The 23,772-nt window shown below is 43.6% G+C and overlaps 2 protein-coding genes across 2 annotated transcripts; one reads left to right on the top strand and one right to left on the bottom strand.

Moving 5' to 3' along the window:
* Positions 1-13: 13 nt before the first annotated feature.
* LOC115589385 (bestrophin-2-like) lies at positions 14-6,804 on the top strand. The gene is made up of 9 exons (XM_030430231.1): positions 14-165; positions 266-360; positions 1,312-1,545; positions 2,034-2,188; positions 3,275-3,352; positions 4,948-5,100; positions 5,206-5,286; positions 5,480-5,634; positions 5,869-6,804. Exons 1-9 carry the CDS (start codon positions 14-16, stop codon positions 6,641-6,643), a joined length of 1,878 nt encoding a protein of 625 aa, XP_030286091.1. The 3' UTR covers positions 6,644-6,804.
* Positions 6,805-9,340: 2,536 nt separating this feature from the next.
* Positions 9,341-11,726, bottom strand: LOC115589694 (protein Hook homolog 2-like). The gene is made up of 4 exons (XM_030430767.1): positions 11,651-11,726; positions 11,158-11,504; positions 10,954-11,019; positions 9,341-9,993 (listed from the first exon to the last, which is right to left on the bottom strand). The coding sequence occupies exons 2-4, from the start codon at positions 11,212-11,214 to the stop codon at positions 9,862-9,864; spliced, it is 255 nt and encodes an 84-aa protein (XP_030286627.1). The 5' UTR covers positions 11,215-11,504; positions 11,651-11,726; the 3' UTR covers positions 9,341-9,861.
* Between the last annotated feature and the right edge of the window lie 12,046 nt (positions 11,727-23,772).

Raw genomic sequence — 23,772 nt, 5'->3', positions numbered from 1 at the left:
CTGCCTGTCACCAATGACTGTCACCTACACAGCCAGAGTTGCCAACGCCCGTTTCTGTGGCTTCTCCAAGCTGCTGCTGGCCTGGAAAGGCAGCATCTACAAGGTGTTGTACAAAGAGTTCCTGGCTTTCTTTGCCATGTACACGGCCATCAGCATCACTTACAGGTGAGACGGAGAGGACAGCTTCAGGAGAGGGTTGGCCGGCTGACACAATCGTCCGGTGCTTTGAGTCACTCATTCTTGTGCATCACTTTCATCCCTTCAGATTTTTCCTGCATGATGACCAGAAGAGGTATTTTGAAAAGCTGGCAATTTACTGCAACCACTACGCCAGTCTCATCCCCATGTCCTTCGTGCTGGGTAAGCTTTACTGATGATCTCGTCAGCTTTTGGACAACAGAAAGAGGGGCAGAAACTGAGCTACAGTGTGTCCCAGACCTCTGTTATGTATGGTGTTTGCATCTTTTTGTTTTGGGACTCTAAATCGGTACAATTAGCTAAATCATTTGTTCTCAACCTGGGAGTTGGGACCCTCCCAAGGGAGCTGCGAGTTCAATTCCAGGGGTCGCCAGATGGTTTACATAACACTGGCTGTATCAGTGAAATGATTTGTCTTAAAATAGATTGTACTGAGTGTGTATCTCAGAATCAAAGTGGGTGTGCTCTTTTTTTCATTTTGGCCCTTACATAATTGTTATAAGTTAAAAGTCCCAGTGCTGGAGAGAGAGACAGAAGGGAGAGGGGGTTCTGAATGCCAACCGGATTTTCCTGGGGGCACCAACTTGTAAAGTTTGGGAACCACTGAACAAACATGACCATTACCGCATTGTAGATGTAGACATATCTACTGTATTGATTGTCTGACTCTGACACATTTTGGGCGAGTGATTGTGGAAAGGGTTCATGCCAGTACTGAAAAGTCATTTTTAGGAATATGCCTTTTAACAGGCGTCCTTTAAAAGAGATCTGACATTAACTTACCATTCTTCAAGACTATTTTATTCACTATGTAGGTGCTCTTCTCTTCTGATATACTTTTTTTCCTTTTCCTTCATGCATGTAAATCCACTAAAACAGTTGCTAATGCTGATATATTCAGTATGAGGTAAATCAAAATAATTCCACTGTATTGCAACGTACTATCCAGGCTCCAAGCAGACATTATGCAACGCACTTTTCTGTTTTACCAGGGGCCCCTGAGGTCACAGTTACGGTGACCTTATGCTCTCTTCCAGGTCTGATCTGTGTCTCCACACTAACCCCCCCCCCCCCCCCCCCCTGTGTCTCCTCCCCTCTAATCTGCCATTCCAGGTTTCTACGTGACCCTGGTGGTGAACCGGTGGTGGAGCCAGTACACCAGCATCCCGCTCCCTGACAGGCTCATGTGCGTCCTGTCCGGGGGCCTGCAGGGGAGCGACGAGCGAGGCCGCCTGCTGAGACGGACCATGATGCGCTACGCCAGTCTGTCAGCCCTGCTCATCCTGCGCTCCGTCAGCACGGCCGTGTTCAAACGTTTCCCAACCATGGACCATGTGGTGGAGGCCGGTGAGTGGGCACAAGAATCGTCCTCATTAAACAACTCCCACTATGAATCTGCAGAGAACCAGGGATGATATTGTACAGTTGCTCAAAGAGGAATGAATGAAACTTTTCTCGCGCTCCACTCAGGGAGTGTTGTAGATGGAGCGATGTGATCAGACAAACGTCATGAGTGTGCCTTGTTTCCTCTCCTGTACATTCTCTCCAGCAGTGAGAGCAGGAGAAATCACAAGGACAGGCACATCGTGAAATTCACTTGTGATAAAAAAAAAAAAAAAGAAGTTTATCATATGTTTGTTATAAGATCATGAGACGTTGGTGTAGCAATTCTCACAGCAGTGGCCTTTTTTCTTGACACATTAAATCAGTTCTCACTCACCAGCCTGTTAAAGTTCAAGCGAAATCATACAGAATATTGATCCCTCGTTCTGCCACATATTGCACTGGAAACAAAGGAATTGAATCTGTGACTGTTGGCCTTGCTGCTTGTGTAGGATTCATGTCGAGAGATGAACGGAAGAAGTTCGAGGGTCTCCACTCTCCTTATAACAAATACTGGATCCCCTGCGTTTGGTTCACCAACCTGGCGGCTGTGGCCCGCTGCGAGGGCCGGATCAAAGACGATCACACGCTCAAACTACTGCTGGAGGTGCAGCATTATACACACACACACGCACACACACACACACACACACACACACACACACACACACACACACACACACACACACATCATCATTACACAGGCCCACTGGTGATATGAGGTTTCAGTTCTAGTGTTTTGACAGAGATTCAGTTGGAGATGTATATCCACGCAGACGTAAATAAAGACGAGCCAGGATAAATGCTGCACAATGACCACAGCAAGTCTCTGTGTTCAAATCCAGTGATGGAATGTAACCAAGTACATTCACTCAAGTTATGGATTTAACGTGGCAAAAGTCACGTTTTCTGCTTCAGGGCATCATTATGAAGTAAAATGTTGATTGCACAATTTACTGGATACAGAATAATGAAACCATCAGTTCCCTATAAACCTCACTATCTCTGCACAGTTATGTCTGCCACGGTCACCCAGGAAATGAAAAGTTAGCAGGCGTTCCATTTCTATCATAGACTAAATTATTTAATTATTTAATAATGTATTTGTGACTCTGAGGAAAATCCGAAAGTTCCAGTTGTCTTTGCAGCGATGGCACCAGCAATAATATCGCTTGGAAACACTGGGTGTCTGTTGCCACTTTGAGTATAACTTTAAGGGCACTTGTACTTTACATGAGTTGTACTTCCATTACATTTATTTGATTGCATTTGTTACTACTTACTTTGCAGACTACACGTTGTATCAGAGCCAAAGAAGCGCATTTTTAAATGCATGTATTTTATCAGAAATTCGTTGAAACAAAAAAACAGCGATTCTGATAATTAAAAAATTCTTGATATTGAATCCCATGGCCAGCCAGTCGACCCATTGTATACACTATTCAGTATACACACTTGTCAGTATGTATTAATTTACTTTTACTTGTATTTTTGATACTTTGATACAATTATTGCCAGAAATGACTCCTGATACTTAAGTACAGTTAATGTCAGCTACTTAACACTTTTACTCACGAATCATACCCATCACAGGTGACTTTCACTTTTACCAAAGTAATGTTGATGATGATTATTACTGTTACCCGAGCAAGACTTTTGAGTAATGTTTCCAACACTGTCTGTATGTGAGCAGGAGCTGAATGGGTACAGAGGGAAGTGCAGCATGCTGTTTCATTATGACATGATCAGTGTTCCCCTGGTCTACACTCAGGTACGTGCTCTGCTGCTTTGAATGTTCTTGTTGCTTTGATATGAACTTCAGTGGAAATCTGTGGCTGTGCACCAATACACTCAAAATGTTTGGTTTTCTCCACCCAACATTAATATCAAACTGTTTCATGGTAAAGAGGGTGGAGCTGTCGGTTATTGCCTTTGAATTACTATTTTTTGTGACTATGCAGTGATAGGGATAATTGTTAATGACTTAAACTAAAAGGCGCAGTACGTAAAAACTGGCAACATGTCCAATTCACACTCAAAGCAAGCAGGGGGCAGCATATACAACCGGAGTAACCACTAACTGCTGCTAGTGGGAGGCTTGCCATTAGCTAGCTGGCTCATTTAGCAGTGTAGCCAGCAGTCAAGACGGTGAACTCCGAACACAAGGATCTGTGTTGGTGTTTACACCACAAGCAAAGGAGCTTTGGATCAGGACCTGCCGGGTGCTAGCTGCTTAGCATGCAAACTTCAGTATATATCTCTGCAACACAATACAAAGACGTCAAAATGTCCCTTCACATTGTCTTGATAATGTGAGTTAACTTTTGAATGCTTACGACTAAAAATCTTACTTACTGTACCTTTAAACACAGAAAGTGTTCTGAGTTGTTTATTGAAATACAAAATATCAATGTATGTCTACATAGACTACAGTTCCCATGAGCCTTAGCCTAAAATATAGTACAAATCAGAGCTAAAAAGTTACCTGATTCAAAGATTCAAATATCTTAAAGTCTGTTGAATTCTAAGCTCAGAAACAGACTTTTTGACATGTCACAGTAAGAAGAGAACAGGTGTGAATATTAAAATAATTATTGTTCTGATATTGTGCATGCTGGCTCACTTTCGTGGCTTCATGGGACACAGAGGAAAAAAAAAGGCCTGTGGAAGTTTCTTCCTTAATCTAGACAAAGTTTACTACACAGTTTTGCAGTCCCACAGTTTGAGTTTTCTTTATTGACAAATCATTATTTTTTTAATAGCAGAGGCTATTTGCATATCATGATAACAGAAAAAATGTCAAGCCCATCCAACTCACATTGTCTTTAAGAAAAAGCTGTTAACGTCATGGTCCTCCCCCCACCGTTCCTGTCCAACAGATCAACTTAATAAAGCTGAGTCTCACTTTGATAGACCTTTTATCACAGCAGGCATCAGACTTGTCCTAGCAGGAAAAGGCACAGGCGTAATTAATGACATAACGACAGTTCCTGTTTAATTGTCCCAGCAAGAGACAGCTTACACAGCCCCTCGGCCCTGATACTGGCACGCCTAAAAACAGCTCTTATTTATGTTATTAGTAGCACTTGTGTTTTTGTGAAGGACAAAACGTGAGAAAGACGTGTCGCTCGGGTTATCTTTAAGTGTTATAAATTAGACATTGAAACTTATCTGCAATGCATGATGGTTGTTCTGAGCTTGAAACAATGAGTCAATCACAACTAGATTAAGGGATATGGGACTGCGGTCACTGTGGGACTTCCTATTTTATCTGAGTTTATGGAAGAGATAAATACAAATATAGAATAGTTATTTCAGAGGAAGCATTGAAAGACGAGCACAACATGACCTCCATCCTTCCCGCAGGTGGTGACTTTGGCAGTTTACAGTTTTTTCCTCGTCTGTCTAATCGGTCGCCAGTTCCTGGACCCGACTCAAGGCTACCCAGGCCACGACCTCGACCTCTACGTGCCCATCTTCACCCTGCTGCAGTTCTTCTTTTATGCTGGGTGGCTGAAGGTCAGAGAGAGGGTCACATATTTAAAACTGTAACACAATATGAAGCTCAAACAATATCAGCGATTCGTGTAGTTAGCTTGTTATGTTTTCTGTTTCGTCCCGAAGGTTGCAGAGCAGCTGATCAACCCTTTCGGAGAAGATGATGACGACTTTGAAACCAACTGGCTGATTGATAGAAATTTCCAGGTTTTGTCTATGTTTAATTATTGTTTTTCTTAACTGTAAAGAATTCTGTCTGTATCAATATTTTAGGTTAGATTCATCACCAAAGACATTTACTGAAAATCCTGCTGTTTTGGCCGAGATTTCGCAATCCTATATGGGAATTTGGAGGCCGCGTTACAATGCTTTCCCATATTGTCTGCATTTGGCTCTGCAGGTGTCCATGATGGCGGTGGACGAGATGTATGGAGATCTGCCGATAATGGAGAGAGATCGCTACTGGAACGACTCCAACCCCAGACCCCCCTACACGGCAGCCACTCTCTTTGTCCTCCGCAAACCCTCCTTCCAAGGGTCCACTTTTGACATGGCGTGAGTGTCTGGGTTTTACTTTCTCATTCTACATGTGCTTGAATTATGACTGTGACACTTTCAGTTTGAATCCCCCCCACTGGGTGGGAAATTCTGGGTGAAAGAAAATGTGAAAATGTTCTGCCTGAATACAAGAAGTAGTGTGATGAAATAAAGGCTGAGAAACAGTAAAAATGTCCAAGTATGGTATGTTCAGAACAATATAATATATATTTCCCCAACATCTCTTGACAGGATCCCCAAAGAGGAGATGCACTTCCAGCCCCTGGAGGACATTGCTGAGAACCTGGAGGAGTCAGGCAGTCGTCACCCCAACATGGCCCTCTTCAACCGCCTACTCAATGCTGCCCCTTCACCAACTGGCCTAATGGGAGGGGCTCTTCGCCGCACCTCAGCACAACTCCAGAGGCTACGCCACTCCCCCAGCATTGACAGATGCACCAGCGACGATGAAGACGATGACAGTTGTAAAATAGGTAAAGGTGGGTCTCTGCCATCAGGGCTGGGGCAGGAAACACAGAGCACAGTGTGCAGTTTCAGGGAGGAGAAGAGCGCCAGAACACCTCTGCTGGAGATTGAGTTTGCGGCTGAGCAGGAGAGGCGAGGGGGGCAGCATGAGAATGACAAGAAGGAAGTGAGTGGAGTGGAGGGAAAGAGCCACGAAGAGTGGCAGATGAGTGAGGAAGGAGGGAAAGCAGAGAGACAGGATACCCAAGCTGTGTCTCTGCTTCCTCCTCCTCCCCAGTCCTCAAGGGACACGTCCAACCGACCGGCCTCCACCATCCCCACCGCCTCTTGTCATCCCTCTGCCTTCCTGTTCCACCCTGCTGCCCATTCCAGTCTGGAGCACTGCAGCTCCCAGCCAGCGATCAACCAGAACAGGGCTGTGCCCTCCATTCTCAAACCTCCCTATGGTGGAAACAAAATGTCCTTCCTCACTGTACCGTCTTGCGATGAACCTCAGCGGTTTCGCAGCGTGAGCATGGGATCAGAGCTCACCGGGTCTTAGGTGGATAACTGGGTGTGATGTTCCCATGAACTTTTGACTGTATGAAACCATAATGCTTGATTCAGTGCACGTTGTCGTGAATGAGATTAGTCATAGATGTGGAACTGTGCTTCCACTTTTACTTTGAATCTGCAGCACTTGGAGAATTATAAAAAAAAAAAAAGTACCAAAAACTAACAATCAGAGGAACTTGCCTGTCCATTGCCCCAAACCCATTTAGTCATCCTTACGACTGTCAATTCATTTTTCACAGTATATACATGTTTGTTCACATATTATTTACTGTTCATTTTTGTATATAGTGTGATGTCTCAGATAACCTTTAGGAATGTTTGCTAGTCACTGTTTAGCACCAATGTTAGCCAAAGCTAACTGTAAATATGAAGTTACTAACTTTAAGTGGAAATGGACGTTTCAACTTTCCCCGTGGTATAACTGTTGACTCTAACACAGCATTAGTGACATGGCTACCGCTAGCAGTGTGGCTACGGTCCAAAGCAAAGAAAACAAACATAAAAAGTCCAATTTGAAAAAAAAGGAAGAAAGAAATCTGATTTAAGAGCTATGAAAAATCAGAAAAAAACACCTAGTTGTATTTAAAGTGGGCAGGTTTTGTGACCTGCTGATCTAGTAGAAAGACTGGCAGTTTTGAACCATCTCTTAGTCCTGCTGGTAAGGAGAAAAAACAAATCAACGCCCACCATCGAGTGAATGGCCAGCTTTCACTCAGTTTCTATCAGTCACCTTCTTAGCTCTCTCTTCCTCCTCCATCAGCGGGGTTCTTACTCCAACATTACTTTGAGATAGTGACCAGGGATGATGATGCCTCTCTCTGTTTTGGTTGAGCAACGCCTTATTTCAGCCCCATTATTGCAGGAAAGCTTCAGCCTGGTGGTCAGGCTGAATAGCACAGTGAAAGACAGGTTTATAGTGGACCAATCCATGTGTGGGTGGTGTCATTTCTCTACAGCCATTACACTGCACAGTCAGTTTTTACTTCGGAATGACAAGTAGATGCCAAAAAAGTTGTCTATTGCCAGTCTAAGGATGTAAAATCACTGTAATCACCAAAAGTCAGAAGTGAAGGTTACCTTGCCTTTTGTAAAATATCAGTCACACAGCAATGTCGTAGAGAATACAGGAATAACATGTTTGTGCTAAGCTAGGCTAAACAGGTTTCATGTGTACAGCTTGGAACAGAGACTGGAGATGGGGGAGAAAGGCCTCCTTAAAAAAAGAGGAAGAGACCTTTCACTTTTTGTATAGATGCTAACAAGCTACTCATCGGTGCATTTAAGAATCACCTGCTTTCAGAACAGAGTTGACTTCACTGCTAATTAAGCTAGCTTCTTCAAGAGTCTAAGCTAGCTGCTCCTCAAATTACAACTCCAGTGTGTTTTTTTGTTCCCCTAAAATTGGAAGATACAACTGAAGGGGCTTTAGACTTGTTGAATGATACCATTGTCAGAGCTTGCAAAATGTTTTCCCCTACTTTTGGTGTTTGTGTTAAAGCAAAACTCTCGCCAAAATGAAACTGAGGCTTGTTTTGTGAATATATATGAGTCAAACCTTTGTTTAAAAGCATAATTACGACGGATGGAAGAGGCACTTTTACGATTTACCGTATTTTTGTTTTCGGGTCAAACTCATTTTCAATGGGAGTGCTATGGGCACTTTAGCGATAGCATCAAAATTGCTGTTTTTAACACCAAGAAGGCTCGGCACAACATGAAACTTTGCTTGTAGTATCACCAGGGGGATCTACACATGAACACAAGCATTGAGAACATCGTTTGTGTACACAGAGTTTACTAAGAAGAACGTTTTTGAACTACTCACGTTACCAGTTGTTTGCTCCACTAGCCGCTGTCCTGCCAGCAGGGAAATATCGGATTCCAAATGCGACGTAACTTGGAGGAGAGTTAAGGTGGAACGCTACTGTCTTCCGACAGCAACGCAACGCAACGCGATATCTCACGTTGCTTTTCCGGCTTTTTATTTTAGTATTGCTTCTTATATTAAGCTCCTTTTTCAACTTCAAGGCCAAATTTTTTTTTCCGCTAACGACAAAACAATGAATTATCCATGCATTTATATGGAACTAAGCTTTAGGAGCGGTTCACCTTAACTCACCTCCATGTTACGTCACATTCGAGATTGAAACTTCTCGGCTGGCAGGACGGTGGCTAGAAGAATAAGCAACTGCTAACGTGAGTTGTTCAAAAACGTACTTACTTCTTCTTAGTAAACTCTGTGTACACTAACAATGTTCTCAATGCTCGTGTTCATATAGAGACCCTGGTGATACTACGAGCAAAGCTGCATGTTGTGTCGAGCCTTCTTAGTGTTTTAAAAATGGCGATTTTGATGCTATCGTAGAAGTGCCCGTAGCACTCCCATTGATAATGAGTTTGACCCAAAAACGAAAATACGGTAAATCTTAAAAGTGGCTCTTTTGTCGTAATTATGCTTTTACACGAAGGTTTGACTCGGGTACATTCACAAAAAAGCCGAGGTTGCTGTTTGGCGAGAGTTTCGCTTTAAGTCAAAGCTACCGGAGTACGAAAGAAGTGAACCTGAGCGTTTTTGGGGGTTTTCCAGTTATATGCCATACTGCTTATGTCGGTGCTAGTACTGTAGCATTTATCAAGTTTGGGGAAGAAACTGGTGCTAAACTTAAGACAAAATGGGTGATAATTTTCTTTGTTCACTTTATTTCTTTGGTTAGTACAAGTGTCCCTGTAAATAGATGATTTCTAATGCATTTTGTTGTATATTTTCAAAAACATAATTTAAACAATGAAATGAACGAGATTACAGTTCTGCATCAGTGACATCACGGTTATGCATTATTTCTAATGGGAGTTGTGTCTTATCTGCAGAAAGAAATGTATAGATATTGTATATAGCGAGGGATGGAGCAGACAATGTGGCGATAATTGGCAGAAACACATTGAGTTATTTTACAGACATAGACTAATATAACGATGACAACGACTGTTTAGTATTTACATTAAATATCATTCCAGTATCAACATTGTCCAGCAGGGGGCGATAGCAGCAAACCAAAAAGAGCACAGAGATTGAAGAACTCAGCCAAACTGAAAAAAAAGAAATGAAAAGAAAATGACAGAAAATAGACTCCTGCCACAGTGTTGCTTTCCATCCTGCCCATGAGGGGGCTGCACTCCTCCACTTCTCCCTGTAGGTGGAGGCTCCTACCTGGGCTGCAGCCGGGGAGACAGGGCCCTCCTGGCCTGGGTGGACTGCCTCTGCTTGGACAGGAAAGACTGAGCCGGGCCTGGAGCTGTGGAGTACTCACACAGACTGTGCTGCTGCAGAGCTGAGGACTGCAAGAGGCAGAAAATAAATGTCAGCTGTTCATGGAAACACAGATTTAACCAGACCTGACACCTGCTGCCGCTAATATTAATAAATATTACTGCTACTACTTTAACTATACAATACCAGCATAAACGTTTATGGCTGATTTGCCACATCAGCTCCGCAAATTAACTTTTTTAAACGCCTAATAAAATGTCTGTTTAAGATGCGTCACAATCCCTGTAAAGTGGCTTGCTCGTGGGAAGCCAGTGAGGGGGAATGTGAAACTATGTGTACGATCCACCCTCCCTATGAAGCTCTTTGCTTATAGATAAAAAGAGGATACCTTCCGTATCACAGAAAGCTGTTGACATCCTCCCTGTGGTCAAAAGTGGACAAAGACTGCAGTATGCCATAGCATACCGAATTAGGGAGAAAAAGTGGCTCACAATTAGTATGCCTAAAAAAGGTTTTAAAAAAATCTTACTTAACTTACTTATTTATAGGGGACTGCCCATTATTCTGACGGCCCATTATCTTAATGCCTCAATAGTCCAAAGAATGTCCCACTGGACAGAAAGCCCATTTGTCCAACAGCTCATCATCCCGAAAAAATAAAAGCCTGCTGCTCCTCAGGCCCGTTCCTAAAATACAGTCTCTGAAGTTCTTTGCCCTTCATATATTTGTATGTTTGGAATGAAGGAAGGGAAAAAGTCAGGTGACCTTCATCGTAATGGCAGCAATAATAAAAAGGCCGAAGCTGTGAAATGCTCACAGTTTGGTGAGTTGTAATGTGACAAAAACAGATGTTGTTTCATCTTTGCAAGTACTTATAGTGATATAGCATGTGCATTTCAGTGAAGGACGCAACGCAGGACATTATTTCACACCTACAAATCTTTTTTAACTTTAATGTCATTATGTTAAAAACTGTTCTTAACTGTAATTGACTGAAAGTTTCCTGAAAGGGATCCCGGTGTACCCACCATGTTCTGCCAGGCTGTCAGGATCAGTTTCTCCTCTTGTTCCTCTCTGGACCTTGTGTTATCACCCTGTGCGTTATGGAGTAGTCGAGTTCGAAAAGTCATGAAGTCTTTTATCAAATCACTTTAACACAATCCATTTGAAATATCTAACACAATAAGAAAGAACTTCAGAGAAGTTGCAGTCTGGACGCACTCGTAACTCACCTCTGGAGCAGCTGTGGTCATTGTATCGAAGGGTCTGGCCTCCTGGTTGCTGGTCATTACTCCAGATATATCACAGCAGAGACAGATCCAACCCGAATTTCGCCAAAGCTATGTTTGCGTGACTGTCCAGCTTGTCCACCATCAGCCCCCTGACCTGCCCCGTCTGTCTGCGGCTCAGCACTGCTGCTCTCGGCTGTATTTTGCAGCGGAGGCCCTGGTTTTGTTGCGTGGCAGACAGAACAATATGGAGAGGTGCTGCAGGCTTAAGTGCTCTGGCTCCTCGCCACAGTCAAAGATGCCATCCTGCTGACTCGGGCACATTCGCTGTCGGGCAGTCATTCATCGGGCTGGGGATTAGAAGGTAATCACCAAAACACAATGCAATTAGCTTGACAGTAGCGTTAGCCTGTTTTGAAATTTGGTACCTAAAGTTTGGTATCTCAGGATCATACTTCATGGAAATGAGGAAACCGTAAAGCAAGAACGAGTTTACTTTTGTTGGTGCAATTCTGTTTATTCCTCTTTAAGTTGCATCACAGAACGCTCTGATGTTTGCACAGAGATCTGTGAGTTAGCGTGCGTGTTTGTTTGTCTGTTTAGCTGAATCACTACCAGTTTCAGTGACCCAGAATTACTGTAGTTCCCCTACTTGTCACTTGACCAGCATCAAAGCGTCTGCAGTATGGGCATATCAGGCAAGATCAAGCAGCAGGGAAGATGTGAGGCCACACATGGACAGTTGTCTACTGAGGATCTCTGTTTCCTGTCTCCCAGAGTCAGTTTTTACAAAGGTCAACCCATTCCAGTCTTTGCGCCAGCTTCAGGGGAAATGCGGTTAATGTTTTTGTCATTAAGTGTGAAAGCACAAGTGCGGGGGAGGATTTCATAGAACTGTGTTTGTGTACGTTTTTCTCTGGAACCAGGAGATCTAAGGTCAGCAGGCAAGCTTACCGAAACTGTCTAATTTAAGACTCAGATCTACTGTGCAGATCCTTACAAATGATCTAACCATATTTACCACATGCTAACCCGTGTTTGCAAGTGTGTGCACATACGTGTTTGCACAATCCACCCATCACCCCCTGCGCTTGTGCCGAGTACGTACTTTCAGTTTGCGGGACTTTGTGTAAAGGAAACGCGCTCCTGAAACGGAAAAAAAGTGAAAGAAACAAAACAGAGCGACGCAAAATGTGGGAAGAAAAGAAACTTTGATGGTTCTTGGAATCTGCCTCATCTGAAACCTGCAAATGTTGACTCTGTTATGAAAGAGACGCACATCACAGACACTCGAGGCGTCGCAGATTCCTGTTAGCTGGCAGGGCCTGAACATCTGTTGTGAAAGCTTCCTCCTACTGCTGTACTTTCTGAGCTGCAGTCTCACAGATTCTAAAGATTTACACTTCGTCACAGTCTGTTTGCTCGCATCAACTTGCAGATAGATTTAGGTCTTCTCGGCGCTTCTTTCTTATGGTTTTGACTGATCATTTTTGGAGGTTAAGATGACCCTGACTCCTTTCTCGTCCAACAGGGGAAATAAACATCACCTAAACCATTTTGTTTGTGAGGGAAAGCTGAAAGTGAGCACACTCCCAACATCAGTAATAACCTTTGATTAAACAGTAACACTTTGTGCGTGTACATGTGCTGTAAGTACACTAGGTCAAAGTTGAGCCAGGAAGTTGGACTTTAAATTGTGGTAGATTAGAAAAGACAGTTTGCGTGATAACATTGTTCCTCTCTGTTTCCTCCTTCCACTTCAGAGACTTACCTGAAGGGGTTGTTTAAAACCTGTCTGATGGTCATCGCTGACTTTTTAGTGACGTAACAGAAACCCGAGCAATTAACTTTGTGAGAGATTGTCGTTATCAGCAGCAGGAACAAGGGCCAAAACTATGATATTGTGTAAAACTGGAAATTCCCTTGAAATAGTCACTTTTCAGTGTGACATCAAGATAAACAGATAATCAGTACTGATGGATAACAGAGAATAATGGAGAATACAGAGAAGACAGCTACATAAAAGACAGAAAAAAAAATGGAATCATTTAATATGTCATATTATGGTTTAAAACTAATTTAAATATACTATAAAAGAAACATGAATGTTTTATCCATGATGTGTCATCATGGCGCAGGATGCAGTTGGTCACTTTGAAAGTGAAAGAGGGTTGGATTGTTAAAAAAAGACATTAGATACAATAGAGACAAACACTGGGAGGGGAAATTACAACCAAAACACACATGGTCAGTTAAAAGTGAAAACGGCCTAAGAACAGACAAACAGAAAAATTTGCATTTCCGTTAAAAACATTGCAAAATAAACAAATAGCTGTCGTGTCTTATCTTCTGTTTCTAGTCTCCTGACTCCCCGAAGGAAATGAAAAATCTAAGTTCTCACAAAGCTATGCCAGTTTACGGCACACTCACACATAAAAACAAGTCATTAATATGGCCGCGACAGTATTTGTTTTGAATGTGAAGTGAAATGCATGCTCACGCATGCTGTTTACAACCTCAGCATCATGCGAAAACATGAAAAATAACACGCTCGTTCAACTGAGCAAACACACACACGACCCCACTCAGTGTTTATTGTACTGATCCTAACCCTGTACTTTCACATTTGTTTTTGTCTGGTGTGCGTGTGTGCTGGCGTGTGTGTGTGTGTGTGTGTGTGTGTGTGTGTGTCTGCGTGTGTTTCGGGCACTCCCTGTCTTACACACCCAGCTCCGCAAGAAGTACTCTCTGTGCATAAGGACCCGTCTGTCTGGTTCTTCCCGGTTGTGTGTGTGTGTGTGTGTGTGTGTGTGTGTGTGTATCTGTCCGTCTTTCAGCTGTGTCTGTTACGGGCTGGCTGTCTCCCTCTCTGCCACACACACACACATACACTACCTCTTTGACTGTCTGCTGTTCTGACTTTGTTTAAACAAGACCACCTTATCAGTACGGTCAGATCCAGAATGAATCAGCTGTTTGTTAATGGTCTGTCTGACAAGGTAATGTTATCAAGATAGAGGGCAGTAACAAAGACTTGTTTAATGAGCGCTATTTAAGTGTGTGTGTGTGTGTGCGTGTGTGCGTGTATGTGTAGATAACATATTTTGGTACTGTCCTTTTTATGTTTATCTCAATAAAGTTCAGAAGAAGATCAGTACCACCCTTATGTCTGTATTCTAAATATAGCGCTACCATGAGCAGGTGGTTACTGTAGCTTAGCTTAGCATAAAGACTGAGAACAAGGGGAAACAGTTTGCCTCGTTACAAAAGTCTGCTAGCCAGCACCTCTAAATCTTACTGATTAACACAGAATATTTTGTTTCTCTAATCCGTACAAAAGTGTATGAACAACCATTTGTAGTTTTGCGGGGCGGGCCACCAGCCAAGAAATAGTCCAGCACACAACACCGGTCAAACAAACAACTGTGTTTCCTCCATTTTTGTACGAATTGAAGAAGCAATATACAACATCAGGGGCTGGTTTGCAGAATTTGTTACCTTCAGAGAAAGCCACGCACACTGTTTCCACTCTTTCTGCTAAGCTATGCTAACCCTCTCCCGGCTCCGAGGCTCATGTTGAGCTGACAGACATTTAAGAAAACAAAAAAGTGTATTTCTCAAAATATAAAACTGTTCAATTAACTTTCTTTTGCCAAAAGCTGTCTCTCTAAGCTGTCTCCCTTCTCATTTTACATTTTAAAATCTCAGTTACTTCAACATGTATGTATTGTGGTTGAGGGGCCTCATTGACAAGACAGACTGACAATCACTGTTCGATGGTCAACATGACCTAAAAGTGCGGTATGTAAGAACCAACCACACACTCACAACAAATAGGGGGCAGCATATCACCATGGTAACCGCTTACTGCTGCCAACTGAAGCTGCCGTTAGCTAGTTAGCTTGGTTAGCTGTAGGTGCAACTAGTGGTCTGGCCTGGGAGCTCAGAGCACTGGGGAAGTGTTGGTGGGGCTGGGCCTAAACGGTAAGCATGTTAAACATTGGAACACAGTGGGCCTACACAGAGATCACTGGTCAAAACTGCTATTCCTCTACATTCTATTGTTCATTTTGGTGAAAGTCTTTAACTTAATTCTTACATGTTGCACCTTTAAGCAGAAAACTTAATCGTAGTTATTCATAAACCCTTGAGCCAAAAACCAAGGTCTTACAACTGAGTTCAATTCTAAATCTAAGAACATTTTATGATCGAGGCCCCAGGACTTGCTCCAGGTTGAATATTAGGGATACAGCTTAAAAGTGACTGTGTTTAACTCCCTAATCATCAGCACAATATGTACTATTTAGGACTTATCTGCTCATAGGTTCACTCTTTACTTTGCTGGCATTAACTCACAGTTATATAATTATGAAGTTATATTTACCAACAACAGTCTCCTCAGATGTCGTTCCAAAGGATAACATTATTTAAATCTAATTAAACGGGCTCCATGGTTTAATGCGTAGAAATTTATTTGGCAGGGGGTGAGCCGGGGGCGGAGGTGAAGAGTCTTTGATATGAAAAGGCATGAAAGCCCCGACACACAGCAAGCTCATTGTAGAATCCGTCCAGATTAGCCAAATAAATGCTGGATCCCCTGGTGTCTCTCTTTGCCATGTGCTAAAAAGTAAGTTTAAAGTGAGTTTATGCCTGAGTGTGACAGCGCAGTGGTGGGTATGTTGGCTGTTTCAGTGCCAGCTGCCACCTGCAGCACGAGCTTCCTCTGCCCAGCCACAACACTGTTTATGTCTGGGCTGCAGCCCTCAGCAGTGCCCAGCAGCGGCAAAACATGTTTTTCCCTCTGAGGATCTGAAAACTGGGCAGACTCCACAGGCAGACTGCAGGTTATTATCTCAGTCAACCTGAAGATGTTATTATTTCTGAGGGTAAGGTGGAGCAGACTGTAGGCACGGGAGGATTTCTACCACACCAAGTTAGTGAACTGGAGTCGAAATAGGATCATTATGATCACATTTAAAAAACATCAATTCCAATATTAGACCTCTGTTTGATTTTAGGAACTGGTTTCAGATAAATTATATCAAAATGAACATTTAGAAAGAAATATCAGAAATTAAATCCAACCATCTCTTACGAATACAGATGACAGTAAAAATACATCTTTTGAAGGCTCATTATGTGTGTGTTTGTCTAAATTGACTAAAATTGGTCCATTAAAGCACCCAAGATGACATATTTATATCTTATTCTCTACAGAGATACTTCCACTTTTGGGGTAATACACTACACCAAGACTTAGAGGAGGAGATTGATACCACTGTCACGTCCGTGCTGTGGATATGGATTTAAAGCCAGCGGTAACGAGATCCACCGACTGGCACCTCTACAACTCGCTGATAAGCAAGTAACCAGTGGAGACTCCTCCTGCTTAGAGATAGTTTGTTAATAAGTGAACTTTATGGTGCTGAGCATGTGTAATTCACCAAATGCCAAACAATGCCTTTAGAGCAGGGCTGACAAAACTGAAATGTAATTCTGGGCCACGGGCCAAAAATATTTATCTGCGTGTATTGTTGGTATGCAAAATGGTACTAAGATCCCAAGTTCCTTTATTGGCTGATTTACTGTGCAAAATTCACTCCCAACGTGCTCAGATTATGAAAAATAATTAGGTAACCTGCATATTTACGGAGCATTTTAACATTACAAAGGTCCTTCAGTGACCTTCCACGCTCTGAATAAAAGCATCTGTGTCCACTGTGTTTCTCCGCTCATTTATTCAAGTTTTTCCTTTTCCTTCCTCCCATCCATAATGATACGTTTTGGCAAATAGTCATCTTCGGGGACATAAAAGGCTCATAACTTCTAGTTAAAACATGCCAACCAACTGGCACGGCCCAGAAGAAGGACATGTGGAGAAATCCGGCAGCTGCAGGGTTACGCATCTGCATGGAGAACAGATGGAGAGGGGAGGGGAGGGGTGGGACAGCAAACAAGTGTACTGGAGGGCTGAGGGGTGACTAGTCCAGGGCCGACTCCCCGCCTTGACCTCTCCTCTTCCTCATCCCTTTATTCCCTCCGTCTTGCCTGCTCCCACGTCACCCCTGGGCTCGCTGATGGATGCTGACAGTAACGGCTGTCCTCCGTCCCCCTACACATCACCCCCGCCCCTCCGCCCCATCCCTCCTCTCTCCTTCGCTCTGCCCCCTTTCTCGGCCCTGACCCTGGTGACCTCGCTTTGGAAGTTGTCGTCCCGCGGCCCGGCTCAGAGCTTCTCAGGGGGCGAAACGTCTGAGCTCGGCTGTCAAAAGCACATCCGGGACGTGATCCGCCACCCATCCATGACTACCACTCTCTGTTGTGCTTCTCTGCTGCAGGCGAACCTCTGCATGTCTCTGAAAAAAGTTAAATCAGAGTTCTGCTGCGTGTATCAATACTTATCTCATGACTCAAAAGAAATCAGGCGCAAGGATGAGTCAGTTTGACACCTGGGTTAAGACATCGGTTGCACAAACAAGTAAAACGATGACCACGCGTCAATCAGTTCTTCTAAACCAAGGTGTGGCATCGAAACACACACACACACACACACACATACACACACTCCTTCCCACTTCCTGTTGTGCAATTTCATAAACTACCAATGTGGCGGCTGAACTTGTTGAACTGGATGGAAGATGGCAGGTAATCAGCACAGCGGCAGACGTGGAAATGAAACTGGGACAAACACACACGCGGCGCAGTCCACGGTGACATGGGTCAGTAATGATGAAGTAAACTTTATAAAACAGCAGATGAGAGGGGAGAAAGTGGAGGATGTCATCTTTCGGTGGGGACATGTATTATTCATGCTGTCAGCGGAGACGTTGGTGAAGTCACAGGAGTGTAAGTAATCGCGTGTGTCACATAAATCAACAGCAATGATGACCTCATTTTACCGCATAACTCCCTCCCGCCCACACACTCTTTAAGGAGCTCCAGATGCATGAGGGTTTACACACACACACACACACACACACACACACACCTTAGTAACATGTGCGCACTACTGCCTTCTGCTCTCTCTCTCTCTCCCGGCGCATTATCTGAATAAACAAAGTAAAAATAACAATGCAGCTAAAATATGTGAATAGCAGGGAGCGGCCCTTTACACTTTTTAATCCAAGTATTACACCAGGGCCATCTTCGCCCTCCACCACTTAAGTAGCACCACAAAGGGAGTAAAAATACTGCAAGTCAAGCATTCAGAATCTTACTTAAAGGATTAGCGCGACACTATGGGAGAATATGTTTATTTTGGTTTCCTGCCAGGATTAATTTGAGAAAAATGTTTGTAACTCTTGTCTCTACAGTAAATATGATGCTACCATCAGCACCTAGTTGTCTTAGCTTTGCCTAGCATCGATGTTATGTCTTGCTTGATAGTCTTCACAAATACTGTAAAAAGGATAACCCTACGATCCAGACTGTGTCTTTGGGGACAACAAGAAGTGACCCTACGCAGTCAAGATAACCCCAACCTGTCTTTTTATCGAGGGGCATTGTTTGGCTTTATTGGGCAGAGTGAGGTGAAGAAGCCGACAGAAAATCGGTGGGGAGAGAGGGGGGTGCATAACATGTAACGATTGGCTTCAGATGGAGTCAAACTGGAGAGGCTGCAGTTACATGGCAGACCTGTAACCTTTCGGCTACAGAGGCACTCCAACTCGCCATTTTAGCAGGGTTTTTTTTGGTAAATTTTGTTCGGTTTTTGTCCGGAGAAAACAAACAAGATGCAATGTGCCAGCTGCTGTGAAGCTGTGCCGGTGCAGCAGGTTGATCAAACAACAACAACACACATCAGGTACATCACACGGTAATGCGAGAGCTGAGAGTCAGTACCCATGAAATGGAAACAAGGTGGGCATGGTGCCCCAGCAGCTCAAGCGGTAGAGCGTGTCTGCCATGATCAGAGGCTGCGTCCTCCCCGCGGCGGCCCAGGGTTCAAATCTGACCTGTGGCCCTGATCCTCTCCCTCTCTCATCCCGCTTCCTGTCGCACTTAAGCTGTGCTGTCAAAATGAAGCATGGAGAAGGCCAAAAAAGGGGGAAAAGGATTAAAAAACAAGGCTACACAACTTCATGAAGGAGACAGAAGTTGCCACATTTGAAAAACAATGACCCCTAAGTTATTGGCATTGTCCTATTTTCATTGGTGAAGACGTAGCTCATTAATTACTAATGTAATACATTCATACGCAATGTATTTTATATGCTTATTCTTGGTGTGCATTTAAAATAATAATCTGGAAAGAAACAGCTAATGGGATATTCAAATTAAGCACAAGTACCTTTTAAAATACCTGACTACAGCACTTGCATAAATGTACTTTCCACTGCTGCACACGGTCACATGCACACACACACACACACACACACACTGCACACTGTTTTCAGCTGTTGCTGTCTGAGAGCATGCAGGTGTTGTACCTGGCAGCGACGCCAAACACCCGTCCCACCACCACACCTGGCTGGAACCGCAGACGACCGCACGGCAATAAACACACTCTCTCTCTCTCTCTCTCCCTCTGACTCTCTGTCTCTCACACACACTTGCAAACAAACATGAGTGTACATGGCAACACACACACACACCCACACAGTCACTCACTCACTCGTAGCCACTGATCAGAAGATAACTGTGGCACAAGTCATCCCCATTGTCAAAACACAGACAGACAGACAGTGAGGCAGCAAGTTCGACAGACGCTCTCACCATACAAATAAGAGTTTGACTGAAGTGCGCTCCTTCCCCCTTGAGAAAAAAAGAGTGGTGAGCTTCATTTTCCCATGGCCTCAGAGCCGCACACAAACAAAACTAATCATGTAACAAAGCTCAGACGTGTCTGGTCTGCCCTGTGGTTTAGGCATTAAAATACTCTCAGCGGCAATTTAACCTGTTTCCTTCTTTTTTCGGCTGCACAAGGCAGCTTCTCTTATGATCACCAGTATTTCTCCACAGACTTTTTTTTCAAACACTTTTTTCCAGATCTTTCTCCCCATATTTCTGAGAGACAGCCGGGCAGGTTCTCTCTCGATTCCTCGCCTCAGGCCGGCCCGAATCCAGGACGGGATGTCAATAATTTCCCAAGCCTTTTATTTTCCGCCTCCGTTCGTGGCAGTTCTTGTCTTGTCTTGCTGCCTGTTGTTTTGCCGCTCGGGAGCCAGGAGAGGTGATCTCATCTGCACCTCGCTCCTCAACCCCCGCTCCCAAAACAACATTGTATTTATCTGACCAAAATAGCCACCTCAGGCTGGAAAAACCCAAACAGAAATAGGCCAAGAGTTTCCAAGGAAGCCAGTCTGGGCCGGAGGTGATGCTTTTGACTGACAACAGCCACGGGGCAACAGAACAAGAGGCTGCATTTACTGCTGCAAGGTGCCGGTTAGAGGCAGATATAATAAAAGCTCCTATTATTCTTGGGCTTCTTCTGGAGAACAATAAAAGCACACCTGTACATTCTAACTTCAAGGAGAACAACAGAACAATCTGAGCTCTTGATGGAGGGCTGATGTATTTGATTGAGGCTAATTATACAGATGTTGCTTTTCATGTGCATCCCCTACAATGTCAGCTGATTTGCGACATCGACTAAAGGCTGGCAATCCTCACCTAAAATGACCATAATCAACATTTACATTGTTATAATAAGGATCCAGCTGTTCCACTGAGTCATTCGTATTTCAGCCCAAATTCACAGCTGTGATTTTGGCCTTTTGATTCAGTTCACATTCTGGGTTTGCTCCACCGTAACGACGGTTGGTCTAATGGTTCGACTCGAGTCAAATCTCAGTGAGTGTTTGTTGTTGCGTTGCATCAATATGTTTCCGTTCGGTTCCTGTTTTCACTTTTAAATCACAAGGCTGTTATGAGACCACAGATTTCATTCAGATGGGTTCATTTTCTGCTTCTGAGAAATGCCTTTTGTAATTCAATTTTTTCAAGGCAAAACCAAACCAAACCGTTACATAAGGATATTCATGATTACCCAGCAAATTAAAATTCGCCTCTTGAATCAATCAACCTATTGTGAGTGTTTTTTAAATGCGAACCGCAATTAAATCTGTAATCGTCTCGTCCAAATTTTAATCCATAATTTCCATATTCCATTTTCTATTAACCGCATTTGAGACTAATTTGAGACCTTGAGACGGACAGATGGATGTTTTTGACTTGGGACTGAAGGCCATAACAGAAAAAAAAGCTTTTAATTGCTTGTGCTGCGGCTTCAAACCTCTGCTTTACTTCCTCACTGTTTTTGCTGAGAGTAAAAGTTTAGCCGTCACTGGGAGGCTGTCGGGGAGCGAGCAAAAACTTCAGAAAGTCACTGCTCCGGACCAAGAATTAGTCCCAAGCAACAACAAACCTGTAAAAACACAAAAAAAATTTTTTTATACTTATACAGATTTAACAATCGAGATATAATTATTGAGTTTTATGGGTTGATTTTGTTACCTTTGGACAGAACCAGGCTAATGTTTCCCATCGTCAGTGTTGATCAGTGAGGCCCTGAATCGTGCCCGTGATTCAGGAGAGGCCAGCTCTGTACGACATCATGATATTTGTATATCTACAGTTCTAGAGGACTTTTGGTTTCCCTTTCGAATTACAATAAAAGACAACCGTCATTCTCAGGTGCAGAACTTAGGTGCTACATTGCGGTGTGATGAAGCAGTTTTTTGACTCAGGCGACAAGAGGCGAGGCAACAGCAATCCGGTTTGTCTGGAGCTTTATATCTAACCGACAGGAAAAAAAGAGTGATATTGACCTTATCAGCTAACTCTCTTGAAGAAAGCACCTGTTTCCTTTTCCTGCTTTTCCATCCTGTATTTTTTTTTTTTCTTATCTGTGATCAATTATTCGACCCACCACAACATTCCTTTCTATCGGTGTTGGTTGAGCTTGCTGTTTTGGACTGAGCAGGCCCACAGAAGCCTCACTTTCAGTCTGAGTGGCTTCTCTCTCTCTCTCTCTCTCTCTCTCTCTCTCTCTAGACACCAATGAGATCATTTGGGCTCTCTGCCCAAAGTATAGACTCGAGACACACACATGAACAAACAGACACACCACAACATGCACACAGACAGACAAACATTGACCCTCCTCTACTCCACCAAAGGAGAAGGAGGGGGGAGGGAGAAAAAAAGAATTAAAAACACATTCCACTTCCCGTAAGACCGGGAGAAGGAGCAGTGAGTCACTGGAGCAGTTTGAAAACGGGCCCTTTTTAGTTTCAGACGTGTCGCCTTTGAATGTCTCCACGTGGAGCTTTAAACCTCCGTAGGTCCCCTCAGTCGAATGTTGTTGATGGTGCTTCATCCCGGTCGCTGAATAAACACCTCACTCACTGACTGCGGCTTGCCTGAAAGCGATCGTCTCTTTTATCACCTACTAAGTTCAACCGCAGGTCACGTGGGTAGTGTCAGCTCTGGAGAGACCACTCTTTTAATACTTTTTTTCTTTACTTTAGAACGGTTTGCCAAATGTCTTTATTATCGTTTTTAATGGTCCGAACATTTGAACATTTAACACACAACCGCTAAATGACACACATAATGTACAAACCCATGAAGAAAGCCACGCGTTTAATCACAGCGAAGTGTTTGCAATAAATCTCTGCCGTGTTTTTTTTTTTCCCCCCGCAATGATGCCAGGAAAAGAGTTTTACTGTAAAGTCGAATTGCAAAACACCATCGTTGTGGGAATGAAACCCTCCTTCTCGCTTTCTTTTCATCTTTCCGTCTCCTCCCATCACTCCAGACAGAGGCCCCCCGAAAACAGACCGAAACCCCGAAATGATGCTGGTTTTCCATTTGGTTCACAGGCAGCAACCTGAGTCACAAGACTGCGGGTCTCGCTCCAATTACACACACGCTGACAGCTTAACTGACTCCACCGAGGAAGAGTCCATGGTATCTGTTCTCTATCAACTCCCCTGCTGGTGGGACTGAGTCACACACTGAAGTTCAGGTGGACCGGCGTCAGTCGAATCTGTTCATGCTCAACAGGCAGCCTGATTAATGGCAGATCTCATGATTTGGGCCAGCTGGCTCAGGGGTTTTAGTTTTTTTGCTGTTGTTGTTGATTAGTCGCCTTCTTGTCCTTCATTTTCTTCATCTCCTTGTTCTTGCTGTCTTGTTTTATCTTATATAAACCTGACAATTGGGGGAATACAAGAATGGGTTAGAGACAGGGTCATAGGATTATAACCTTGGGGTTCATAAAGGAGTTCACTCTATTGTTGCCTTAAAGGTGCAATATGTAAAAAATATAAGTTTAAGACATTCAAAACTTAACTAAAAATATGAATAGTGTGTGTAGTTTCTGGGCTTCTCTTCTCAAAGGTGTCGGCGTGTAGTTTGATCATAAATGATTCTGCGGAAGCAAGGCTGGGTGGAAGGATGAAGCAATCTTTATTAAAACAGAATCTAGCGCCTTGAGTCCGGATCAGAAGCAGCTGCGTTCTGATATTATCAAATCTCTGGTCTCTCCTCGTAGGGGCCTTCTTAAAGTCCTTTGGGCTGTACCTGCCTAATCCTAATTGGTCATTGCGGTGGGTTGAGGGTCCATCTATCCAATCGACATGAAAAGGAGGTGGTTTACCTCCCTGCTCATCT

This window comes from Sparus aurata, chromosome 1, assembly GCF_900880675.1.
Source record: "Sparus aurata chromosome 1, fSpaAur1.1, whole genome shotgun sequence".
Lineage (NCBI taxonomy): Eukaryota > Metazoa > Chordata > Actinopteri > Spariformes > Sparidae > Sparus > Sparus aurata.
This window is presented reverse-complemented; position numbering and strand designations above follow the sequence as displayed.

Coding starts and splice junctions, on each gene's coding strand:
- LOC115589694 (XM_030430767.1), bottom strand. CDS start 11,214: ATGACCAGCAACCAGGAGGCCAGACCCTTCGATACAATGACCACAGCT. Junction 11,020..11,157: donor TGACCACAGCTGCTCCAGAG/GTGAGTTACGAG, acceptor CATAACGCACAG/GGTGATAACACAAGGTCCAG. Junction 9,994..10,953: donor TGACAGCCTGGCAGAACATG/GTGGGTACACCG, acceptor TGCCTCTTGCAG/TCCTCAGCTCTGCAGCAGCA.
- LOC115589385 (XM_030430231.1), top strand. CDS start 14: ATGACTGTCACCTACACAGCCAGAGTTGCCAACGCCCGTTTCTGTGGC. Junction 2,189..3,274: donor CGCTCAAACTACTGCTGGAG/GTGCAGCATTAT, acceptor GTATGTGAGCAG/GAGCTGAATGGGTACAGAGG. Junction 5,287..5,479: donor TGATTGATAGAAATTTCCAG/GTTTTGTCTATG, acceptor TTGGCTCTGCAG/GTGTCCATGATGGCGGTGGA.